Source organism: Ranitomeya imitator, chromosome 6 (assembly GCF_032444005.1).
Source record: "Ranitomeya imitator isolate aRanImi1 chromosome 6, aRanImi1.pri, whole genome shotgun sequence".
Lineage (NCBI taxonomy): Eukaryota > Metazoa > Chordata > Amphibia > Anura > Dendrobatidae > Ranitomeya > Ranitomeya imitator.
The window spans coordinates 307,536,076-307,549,028 of NC_091287.1; the positions used below are offsets into that span (position 1 = coordinate 307,536,076).

A 12,953-nucleotide genomic window follows, 5' to 3' on the forward strand; every position below is an offset into this window, starting at 1 on the left:
GAAAATGGTCTAAATCTTTATTAATTCAATTCCACATAATAATAAAAGTGAATAAAAAGGAGGAAGTAAGGTAGGAATAAAATATCCAACATTTCAATGGCAGATATGCAAACAGTGAATGACCAACAGGCAAAATGTATAGAATATATAGGGAATATCGAAGCATGGTAAATAGATCACATGAGATGTACCATGGTAAATACCTGAATATAGAGAAATTGAAATAAGTATCAAAAGTAAGGAAGAAGGGTGTAAAGAACGGTACAAATCACAAAATGAAAATAAATTGAAAATGCCATAAGAATAATAATTATAAAGTGCAAAAAATGGAAAGGTGAATGCGCAAAAAACCCACTGGCGCCCTGCCTAAAACATCTGTAGGCTATTGCTGCTGGTAAGGAGATCGATTCTGTGTGCTGCCCGGTCAAAAGAATAAAATGGATATAGGAAAAACCTCTGCTCTAAAAATAAATATTACGATACTTAAAGAAAATGAGAACAAGAGAAGTGTGTTCATAAAATAAAAATGAAGCAATTGTACCACAATGTTAACACACTTGTAATAGTATTAGTGTCAAAATTAGAAGTACAACATTGATTGAAAGACAATGATGTAAAGTCTCGCCATAAGTAAACGTAATTGGACAATTAGCATATCCTTCATTGACTTTCTAAAGGATTACCTTGCTTTTGCTTGTTTTAGGTAGGAAAAGTCCATAGACGACTGTCTGGCTGAAAATGAGTACTTTGGGCTGAGTTGCGTGGCCGCCTCCTGTTTCTTGCTCGTGTTGCTGTCCCAATGGGCAGAGCACTCCAGCCGGTAGCGATGGTGGATCCTGGCGAAACGGGCGTGTGACGTCACCTGAGGAGACTACAGAGTGCTGATGCAGCCAAACAAACCAATGCGTTTTAAAGGATCATGGTTTTTCATTATGGCGGTTGCTCCAGCATCGCTACCGGCTAAGAGCTCTGCACATCAGGACAGCAACACGAGTGAGAGACAGAAGATCAGGCAGACTGTGGAATGCCCTACCACAAGAGGTAGTAATGGTGGACACTATAACAGCTTTTAAAAAAGGGCTCGATGATTTCCTTAATACACATAACATTGCGGGTTATAGTTAATTTAGTGACTAAATGTACAATTGGTGGAGAAAGGTGGCACTTGATGGACCTAGGTCTTTTTTCGACCTACTGTATGTAACTATATAATGCAAAACTATATGTAAGCTCCTCTTTTTCTTTTTTGCAGATCACAATTAAAAGCCCACTCCTGTAAGCACAAAAAGCACCAGCTTCGTACTTGTTCATCCTGCGACCTGACTTTCAAAAATATTCGCCAACTGACTAGACATCAAAAAGGAATTCATGCCAAACAGAACAACAAAAATCGTTCAAAAATAAAGGGGAAATTAGAGAACCAAAATAGAGTCCTTGTCTCTGACGGCTCCATCAATCCGCAAAGTGCTCCAAAGAGAGAATTCAGTTGTGACATTTGTAACAGGTAATCGTTTCTTTACCCACCTTCATTAAATTGGCATTGTCTAGGGGTTCTTTGAGAGCTAATATGATTTTATTCTATGCTTTTATTGGGTTTTGGTGAAGTGACTTTTTTTCTAGAACGCATTTTATGCACATTAGATCATAGCTATTTCCCTGTCAAGAATCCCCTGATATGTTGACTAAAACCTGAGCCATATTGCTTAGCAATAACATAGTTATTCCTAGTAGTAATCATGATTACTATTATTCCATTATAGTTATCTGTAGGCGCTACAGTGGTGTCTGCTGTAGTATTTCAGCATTGGGACTACCTGCAATCATCATTTTGTGGATATATGGAAAATGTGTTCTTACCTTCAAAGGGAATCTGTCACCTAATTTTGGGCCTATAAAATGCGTCCATCACAATCAGGGGCTTATCTACAGTATTCTGTAATGCTGTAGATAAGCCCCCGATGTAAACTGAAAGATAAGAAAAACAAGTTAGATTATACTCACCTGGGGGGGTGGTCCGGTCCGATGGGCATCGCGGTCCGGGGCCTCCCATCTTCATGCGATGACGTCCTCTTCTTTGCTGTCGTGGCTCCTGCGCAGGCGTACTTTGTCTGCCCTGTTGAGGGCAGAGCAAAGTACTGCAGTGCGCAGGCGCCAGGAAAGGTCAGACAGGCCCGGCGCCACGACAGGAGCCACGACAGGAAGCAAAGAAGAGGACGTCATCGCATGAAGATGGGAGGTGCTGGAACCGGACTGTGACGCCCATCAGACTGGACCACCCCTGGGTGAATATAATCTAACTTGTCTTTCTTATCTTTCAGGTTACATCGGGGGCTTATCTACAGCATTACAGAATGCTGTAGATAAGCCCCTGATGGCGGTGGCCGCAGTTTATAGGCCCAAAATTAGGTGACAGATTCCCTTTAAAAAATAATCTCACCTCTTGATATACTACTGACCATCAATTACCATTAAGTGGTAAAAGTGCAATAACATTCTATAATTCTGGGATCCTGTAGTCGAGACACCCTGATAATCTGCCATGCAGCACAATGAATACCAGGTCAGATTAATAACAAATGTACCTGGTACTGCGGCACTGCTGGTCCTGTTATGTCAATCCTTGGTCTGTGAAGAACGCAGTGCTGATTAATGGTAATACTAGCAACTAGGGTTGAGCGAAACGGATCGTTCATTTTCAAAAATCGCCGACTTTTGGCAAAGTCGGGTTTCATGAAACCCGACCCGATCCCTGTGTGGGGTCGGCCATGCGGTACGCGACTTTCGCGCCAAAGTCGCGTTTCGTATGACGCGCTTGGCGCCATTTTTTTCAGCCAATGAAGGGGCGTGGGCAGAGTGATGACATAGGTCTTAGGGGCGTGGACGCCTATCGCCATGTTGTCGCTTGTGCGCTGTAGCGATTTGCACTGTGTAACACCAGCTTTTCAGTTCAGGGACGGACGGAGGGGGAGAGAGAGAGAGAAGAAAAAAAATAAATAAATAAATTCCCGTTGGCTTTGCATTGGGTTTCGTGTTTCGGTCGATCCTCGACTTTTCGCCATAATCGGCCGATTTCACTCGACTCGACTTTTGAGATAGTCGGGTTTCGCGAAACCCGGCTCGACCCTAAAAAAGTCAAGGTCGCTCAACCCTACTAGCAACCTATTAAATGTTTTTTTGTTCAATGCTAAAACCTACATAACTTGATGTGGACCTTTTAGAACATAGGTAGCTGCATGTGGATGTACAATATGTTCTCTGGCATCCTCATAGCAGTGTAGTCTCTGTATGTGTGCTGCTCTGAGGCTCACACTGGGGCATTCACCAGGGGCGTAACTACAACAGGTGTAGGGGTTGCAATTGCACCCGGGCTCTGGAGCCTAGGGGGCCCTAAAAGTCCCTTTGGCATATAGAAAGACTATTGCTATTACAGATTTAAAATTTTGGGGGCCCGTTGGAGTTTTCGCATCGGGGCCCATGAATTTCAAGTTATGCCACTGGTATTCACTGTCATCACAGAATATTGCTGCCTGCCGCCATATGTCACAAAGGACCGAGCAATCACTGTTACCTAGAGCCATATATTACATAAGGTCTAAAGATTTTCTTTATCGCTACAAACTTGGAATTATTATAGTGCATATGGGATCATTACTCATGCATTTTAGCCTTGCCCTCAGAACAGTTTTCTGATGTTTTTGCGGTGAATTTTCCATAGTTGATCCTGATTGATAACCAGCTAGTATTAGACTACCAATGTGGTGGAGGAGATCTTCTAAAATCATAACCACACGCTGCGGAGATAAATCGACCTCTGCTACAGATCTTACATCCACAATGGATTTATGCTGCAGATATTTACAGAAAACTCCATATTTTGCAATGGAAAGGGTGAAGTCTTGGTACATCTGCAGCATTTAGCGTAAACGGCATTTTAGTGCCACATTGCTATTAAGAGTTTGCTATGGCATTTCCACTGCAGAGATTCCACATCACATGCATCCTGTGCTGACGTAGCTTAGATTGACTACTACCACATTACAGTTCTTTACATGCAGACTATCCTGGTTTTACATGGGAACACTTGTATGCAGTGCATATCCATTTTCTGTGTTTTCTGTATTGTAAAGTAATAATTCTTTACAAGAAAAGCTAGTATACATACTTACCAATAGGTGTCAGCAAAGATCAAGTAACATTTCAGCTTTGTGATTTGGTGCAGTCTGTCATGTGTCCCATGCTCTGTTTCATATTTCAGTTTTTAGGCTAGAAAGATATGTCGGGTGTTTTGGATATTAGCTGATTTGTATTTAGATTCTCTTAAAATAACATTAGATGTGTTCCTGTAACTGAACTTGGCTACTATGAGCCGATTGAGGATGTCCCAATACCAGGTATCCTGGTGAAATTGTCCGCTTACTCGTCTTTTCAGAATCCTGTGCTATTAGCCAGAATAGGACAACACTGCTTCTTCTATGGCAAGACTCAATCCTATGAGTAGCCAACCATGTAATAGATTGCCATGTTATACTGCATCTGGAACAAGCAGAAGCCAGTCTTAGCTGCTGTCTTTCATAAGACCTTGCGTTATAGAAGGTCGTACCCAGTTGGGACCAGTGTTATGTCAGTAAAGCTATAACTATATCAACTAAATGTTCTATAATTTCTTGCTTGTGGTTCAATTCCCCATCATTTTAAAATTTTTGTAAAATATTATTTTGCTGTGAGTGAACAAAAATACGGTGAACCAGGACATAGGAATTCTTGCTGTGAACAAAAGGGAATTGATCAGCAGGTTTTTGCTACCTCATCTGAGAGCAGCATGATGTAGGTATGAGAAGCTGAATCCAACGATGTATCACTTAGTTTATTGGGTTCAGCCATTCTGACACAGAGTTTTTATATTTAGAATGATCCGAGAGATAGAAGCTGGAGAGGAGACAAAGCACAAATAGGGTCTTATCTGAGTAACAATATAGAAGGATATGCATGATGGTGCTCACCTGGATGGGTTGTGTACACACAACCACTTATAAGGCCTAAAGGTACCGTCACATTAAGCGACGCTGCAGCGATCTAGACAACGATCCCGATCGCTGCAGCGTCGCTGTGTGGTCGCTGGAGAGCTGTCACACAGAAAACTCTCCAGCGACCAACGATGCCGGGTCCCTTGGTAACCAGGGTAAACATCGGGTTACTAAGCGCAGGGCCGCGCTTAGTAACCCGATGTTTAGCCTGGTTACCAGCGTAAACGTAAAAAAAAAAAAAACACTACATACTTACATTCCGGTGTCTGGAAAAGCACAGCGCCGGGGGACAGACACCGGAATGTAAGTATGTAGTGTTTTTTTTTTTTTTTTCCGTTTACGCTGGTAACCAGGGTAAACATCGGGTTACTAAGCGCGGCCCTGCGCTTAGTAACCCAATGTTTACCCTGGTTACCAGTGAAGACATCGCTGAATCGGCGTCACACACGCCGATTCAGCGATGTCTGCAGGAGATCCAGCGACGAAATAAAGTTCTGGACTTTCTGCTCCGACCAACGATGTCACAGCAGGATCCAGATCGCTGCTGCCTGTCAAACTGAACGATATCGCTAGCCAGGACGCTGCAACGTCACGGATCGCTAGCGATATCATTCAGTGTGACGGTACCTTAAGGCTCCTGCAGACCTACAAGGAGATAAATGCATAGAACTAGAGAATCAAATGAGTTATTCTGCACAACTGTGGAGACAAAATTAAGAATGTCAATCAAATTTCAGGTGATTTTATTCATCAACACATTTCGAAGTATATAACGTCTTCATCGCGACAAGCCGGGGAATAACCTATGTCTTTTTCCAGTTCTTTAGATTTAGAATGAAGAAGAGCTGAGAAAGCTGCCCCCATCCACACCAGGCACTGTATGTACAAAGTCCATACACAGTGAGCTGCTTGTCACAGGAGGGATCGTTGCAGGACTAGTCTGACAATGTTAAAGGGAACCTCTCACCCCAAAAATCGAAGGTGAGCTAAGCCCACCAGCATCAGGGGCTTATCTACAGCATTCTGTAATGCTGTAGATAAGCCCCCGGTGTATCCTGAAAGATGAGAAAAAGAGGTTAGATTATACTCACCCAGGGGCGGTCCGGTCCGATGGGCGTCGCGGCCCTGTCCGGGGCCTCCCATCTTCTTATGATGACGTCCTCTTCTTGTCTTCATGCTGCGGCTCTGGCGCAGGCGTACTTTGTCTGCCCTGTTGAGGGCAGAGCAAAGTACTGCAGTGCGCAGGCGCCGGGCCTCTCTGACCTTTCCCGGCGCCTGCGCTCTGCAGTACTTTGCTCTGCCCTCAACAGGGCAGACAAAGTACGCCTGCGCCAGAGCCGCAGCGTGAAGACAAGAAGAGGACGTCATCCTATGAAGATAGTAGGCCCCGGACCGCAACGCCCATCGGATGGGACCGCCCACCCAGGTGAGTAGAATCTAGCCTCTTTTTCTCATCTTTCAGGATACATCGGGGGCTTATCTACAGCATTACAGAATGCTGTAGATAAGCCCCTGATGCTGGTGGGCTTAGCTCACCTTCGATTTTGGGGGTGACAGGTACCCTTTAATCTCTTAGTGATGAATAGAGATGGGTGGGCACCTGGATGTTCGGGTCCAGCTGCTTTGGCTGAACAGTTACAAAAATTTTTTGTACCAGAACAGTTCCCAAACCCGAACCCCATCCATTTGAATTGGGGACCCGAACATCCTGTGTTTGCCACGCTGTAATGTGCATGATAGTGCGGAAAACACAGCTTTTGATCGGCAGTGAAATCATCACCGCCGGTCAGAGCTGTGGTTCCCACACTGTCAAAATACATAGTGAGTGCACAGCTGTGGTATGAGGTATACAACTCACCTCCGGTCACTGGTGTAAACTGATGGGACTACTGCTCCCATCAGCCAACACTTGCTGCCGCTAATAACAGTGAGAGCAGGAGTGGCTGATGGGAGTATTCATCAGCTGTGCCCACCCTGTGTATAAATAAAAAAAAAAAAAAAAAACCCGAAGTGGGTTGTCCCGTATTTATGATAACCAGCCAGGCAAAACTCACAGCTGGGAGACCATCAGCTTCAGCAAGGCTGGTTATCAAGAATAGAGGGGTCCCCATTCCGTATTTTTTAATTATGTAAATAAATAATTTTAAAAATGTCAGGAACCCTCCCATTTTTGACAACCAGCCTTGCTAAACAACAGCCAGCTTGGGGCTGGTATACTCAGGCTGGTAAGGAGCCATGGATATTGCCCCCCTTCCCCCCCCCCCCCCCAGCCTAAAAAAAATAGCAGCCCGCAGCCACCCGTAAAAGGTGCATCTATTAGAAGGGCCAATTCTGGCACTTTGCCTGGCTCTTCCCACTTGCCCTGTAGCGGTGGTTAGTGGGGTTTATATTTGAGGGGTTCGTGTCACCTTTGTTTTGTATCAATTATTAATCCTATAGTTATTTATGTGGTAAATAAAGACACAACCAGAATAAAGGCGTTTATTAGAAACTAGATGGTGGCCCGATTCTAATGCATCGGGTATTCTAGAATATACATGTCCACGTAGTATATTGCACAGCCATGTAGTTTATTGCACAGCCCACGTAGTATATTGCCCAGCTACATAGTATATTGCCCAGTCACGTATTATATTGCCCAGCCACATAGTATATTGCCCAGCCACGTAGTATATTGCCCAGCCACGTAGTATATTGCCCAGTCACGTAGTATATTGCCCAGTCACGTAGTATATTGCCCAGTCACGTAGTATATTGCCCAGTCACCTAGTATATTGCCCAGCCACGTAGTATATTGCCCAGCCACGTAGTATATTGCCTAACTACGTAGTATATTGCCCAATCACGTAGTATATTGCCCAGCCACGTAGTATATTGCCCAGTTACATAGTATATTGGCCAGTCACATAGTATATTGGCCAGCGACGTAGTATACAGCACAGAGCCACGTAGTATATTGCTCAGTCACGTAGTATATTGCCCAGCGACGTAGTATACAGCACAGAGCCACGTAGTATACAGCACAGAGCCACGTAGTATATTGTCCAGTCACGTAGTATATAACACTGCCCACAGAGTATATAACAGTGGCCACGTAATATCTAGCACAGCCCCTGCAGTACATCACACTGCACATGTAGTATATAGCAGCCACGCGGTATCTATCACAGCCCACGCAGTATACAGCAGTGTGGGCACCATATCTCTGTTGAAAAAAATAATTAAAATCTACTATATAATTGTCTAAGGGTCACTTCCGTCTGTCTGTCCTTCTGTCGCGGTTATTCATTTGCTGATTGGTCTCGCCAGCTGCCTGTCATGGTTGCCACGACCAATCAGCGACGGGCACAGTCCGGAACAAAATGGCCGCTCCTTACTCCCCGCAGTCAGTGCCTGTCGCCCGCATACTCCCCTCCAGTCACCGCTAACACAGGGTTAATGCCGGCGGTAACGGACCGCGTTATGCCGTGGGTAACGCACTCCGTTACCGCCGCTATTAGCCCTGTGTGTCCCCAACTTTTTACTATTGACGCTCCCTATGCGGCATCAATAGTAAAAAATATAATGTTAAAAATAATAATAAAAAAATAAAAACCTGCTATACTCACCCTCCGCCATCTTTCCTTGCAGGTTCCGGTGGCATAAGGACCTGCCATGACGTCACGGTCATGTGACCGCGACGTCATCACAGGTCCTGCGCTAATACCAACCCTGGGACCGGAGGAACCTGCCGTGGACTACAAGGGCTCCATCGGAAAGGTGAGTATATGTTTATTTTTTATTTTTTCACCTGTGGCAAACCTGGCTGGACAATATACTACGTAGCTGGGCAATATACTACGTGGCTGGCCAATATACTACGTGGCTCTGTGCTGTATACTACTTTGCTGTGCAATATAGTACGTGGCTGGGCAATATACTACATCACTGGGCAATATACTACGTGGCTCTGTACTGTATACTACGTCACTGGGCAATATACTACGTGGCTGCTCAATATACTACGTAACTGGGCAATATACTATATGGCTGGGCAAGAAACTACGTCACTAGGCAATATACTACGTAACTGGGCAATACACTACGTGGCTGGGCAATATTCTACGTCACTAGGCAATATACTACGTGGCTGGCCAATATATTACGTCACTGGGCAATATACTACGTTGGCTGTGCAATATACTACGTGGACATGCATATTCTAGAATAGCCGATGCGTTAGAATCGGGCCACCATCTAGTAAAAAATAGCTATATACTCACCCCCTAGGATCCACCGAAGCTCCGGCGATAGGCGCACGGCTGCTGCCATCTTCCGTTCACAGGATGCATTGCAAAATTACCCAGATGACTTAGCGGTCTTGCGAGACCGCTAAGTCTTCTGGGTAATTTCACAATGCATCGCTGGGAACGGAAGATGGCGGCAGGCGCTAGTGGCTCGGCAGACAACGGAGGGTGAGTATAGCAGGTTTTTTGTTTTTTTATTATTTTTAACATTACATTTTTTTTACTATTGATGTCGCATAGGCATCATCAATAGTAAAAAGTTGGGGACACACAGGGTTAATAGCGGTGGTAACGGAGTGCGTTACCCGCGGCATAACGTGGTCCGTTACCGCCGGCATTAACCCTTTGTGAGCGGTGACCGGAGGGGAGTATGCGGGCGTCAGGCAGTGACTGCGGGTCGAGTGAGGAACGGCCATTTTCTTCTGGACTGTGCCCGTCGCTTATTGGTCGTGGCTGTTTTGCCGCGACCAATCAGCGACTTGGATTCCATGACAGACAGAGGCCGCGACCAATGAATATCTGTGACAGAAAGACAGACAGAAAGATGGAAGTGACCCTTAGACAATTATATAGTAGATAAAACAAAACAGTTTTACTTTTTTTTTTTTTAATTATTTATATGCAGTGCAGGAGACATCAGATGAATACTCCCATCAGCCGCTCCTGCTCTCCCTGATATTAGCGGCAGCTGATGGGAGCAGTAGTCCCATCAGCTAACGCCAATGACCGGAGGTGAACTGTATACCTCCAATCACAGGGGGGCTCACGCTGTGTTTTGACAGCGTGGGAACCCTGGCTGTCTGACCGGCGGGGATGATTTTACAGCTGATCAGAAGCAGTGTATGCCGCCCGGTGTCTGGGCAGCCGAACTTGAACAGTAACACAGACTTCCAAGTTCTGGGCCGTGCCCTAACAGTAGGTGTTTGATACAGATGCCAGACTTTACTGTTCAGGTTTGCCCATCTCTAGTGATAAATCCTTCAGTTTGACAAGTGACACATCTTTGAATTCTGGGTTTCAGCCTCTATCTCTGCTGTGTTTAGATTACTTCACAAAAACCTACTGACAGATTCCCTTTATGAAAAGCATACCATTGTGTCCAGTCTAAAGTGATTGTATTTTTGGTCCAAGTAATGTGTGTAGGGAAAAAAAAACTCTCCTCACACAGACAGCACTCAGACCAATGTTATTCGGTTGGGCTGCTCAGATTACATGTAAAAAAAAAAAAAATGCAGCAGGCAGTAGTCTCCTCCTTTATTTTGGCTGAGACTTGGCTATTGAAGTCTATGTGCACACAAAAGGAATCGGATCCCGTACAGATCAACCGTATTGCATCCAATTTTTACAGCCATAATACAGTTTCCTATGTCAAGAATTGCACTTGTTCTTGTAAATTTTATTCACTGCCGATGTATGCAAAAGTTCACATGACCGTGTAAAAATTTGTGCTGTTTTCATCCAGAAAAAAAGCTGACAATTTTTCATCTGTACAGTATTATCATTTGTATACATGTGTATACAAAAAATGGAGAGCACAAGGATGTTTAATGTAGATATTTGAATGCTCATTTTCACTCGCAGCGACCCAACCTCTTGAAAATGACATTGAAATTACAGTACCAAGATTTATCAACTACCCACACACACAGATACAGCCTATATTGGTATGTTTTTATTCTTTTGTATACAGTATTACCGTATACTAGTCATCTCCTGATGGACGTATGCGTTTCAAGAGGCTGAAGCAGCTTATATATTCACTTGGTTTTTTTTCTTGCTCTTCAGCGTAAAGAAAAAGAATTGGTAAATGAGGTTCAGGAATTATTAAGCCCAAAAGAGAGGTGGTATATGGCTGTGATAAGAGAAGCTGATTATACAGAATTAAGAATAGGCATTGTTGTAGTAACATAGTAACCATATGTGCACCAGACCCTCTTCATTTTCATACCAGTTAGGCTACTTTCACACTGGCGTTTTTTGCCAAACGTCGCAATGCGTCGTTTATGGCAAAAAACGCATCCTGCAAAGTTGTTTGCAGGATGCGTTTTTGCCCCATAGATTAACATTAGCGACGCATTGCGACGCTTTGCCACACGTCGCAACCGTCGTGCGACGGTTGCGCCGTGTTGTGGCGGACCGCCGGGAGCAAAAAACGTTACATGTAACGTTTTTTGCTCCTGACGGACCGCTTTTTCCGACCGCGCATGCGCGGCCGGAACTCCGCCCCCACCTCACAATGGGGCAGCGGATGCGCCGGAGAAATGCATCCGCTGCACCCGTTGTGCAGTGCGTCAAACGCTGGCGTCAGAATCTCTGCCCGACGCATTGCGACAGGGAGATTCCGACGCTAGTGTGAAAGTAGCCTTAAAAGCTATTTTCTCAGGCCCGGTACCAGTAACAGGTACAGCGCTGGTACGGTTATAATAAGGCCTACGTCCCCTACAACACTGTATAACCCATTTAGAATGCATTTTGGGAGTGACGGACTCCCCTTAACTTGAATTATCTTTGATAGTAAAATAAGTTTGATTATCTGAAACGTTCAAGTGTGACAAATATGTAAAAATAGAAAAAGAAATGGTAGGGGGACCTGCATTTCACAGCACCTCATACTGTATGCTACTATATCTTTATCTACGGCGGGATTGTTTTTTATTTTCTACCTTGATTCAGCTGACTGCAGAACAGCACCTCTGTATCAAATGACCTTTCATTTCCTTTGAATCATTCCCCCCTTCCCAGGCTGCCCAAAGTAAACCAAATGACCCTGTGGATATAACACCCTGAATTCCTTCTGCTCATGTGAAGGACTTGTCTCATTGAATTTCCGTAATGTATTGGTAAATTAGGCTGCAGCGGCGGTGCGCTGAGTCACATTACACGGGTAGCCTCCCTAAATGAGATCATATTTGGCTCCTTCTTTCCCCATCTCTCTTGTGTAGCCACGAGTACAGCTTTCATGAGATAGAGAGAAATGCCAGCGGGGGAAAGTACTGGGAATGTTATCTCCACTCCGGTGCATAGGATTTCATCTGTTCTCCTGCTAAATGGAACGCATTGTCAGTGATTCATACTTGCATTGCAATATGTTGGGAACTTTTGTTATTAAGTGTTTGTTATTCTAGCACTTGGCGATACTGTACGTGGATTACATTCTCTGATGTTTAGCTTTGGCAGTTTTGACAGTTACAAATCCACAGACATATGGTATCGCAGTGTGAAGCTGTTAGGATTGCCATTTTCTCTCAAATCTGCATACTTTTTATTCAGTAAATTACGTTTTAATTACTTTCCAGAGATGAACTTGCTTTCAGGAAAAGATGTAAATAGAATTTTCTGAGGAGTAGTAATCTAACAGACCAACTAACATCTGGCACAATATTTTATCACATTTTTCCTTTGTAGGGATCAAAAGATTTGTGTTTGAAAACACTTCTTCCTGTTTTTTTTACCATAATTACCTAAGAGAGCGTGGTGAAAGATTGCAGTGTTCTTAAGAATGGAATGAAGAAATAGTTAGGCCCTACATTCTTGGTATAGAAAAATGTGCCTAATTTTTAAAGAGGTTGTCTAGTTTTCTGATTGAAGTTTGCAGTAATAAGTATAACTGCAGACTTCGGAATCCTAACAGCACGCACACCAC

At 44.1% G+C, this 12,953-nt stretch overlaps 1 protein-coding gene across 1 annotated transcript in view; it reads left to right on the plus strand.

The window, feature by feature from the left end:
* LOC138642518 (gastrula zinc finger protein XlCGF26.1-like) overlaps positions 1–12,953 on the plus strand; it is a 103,467-nt gene that overhangs the window by 53,246 nt on the left and 37,268 nt on the right. Inside the window, exon 4 of the mRNA XM_069730723.1 lies at positions 1,253–1,504. Coding sequence (XP_069586824.1) covers positions 1,253–1,504 — 252 coding nt within the window. The remainder of the gene's footprint in view (positions 1–1,252; positions 1,505–12,953) is intronic.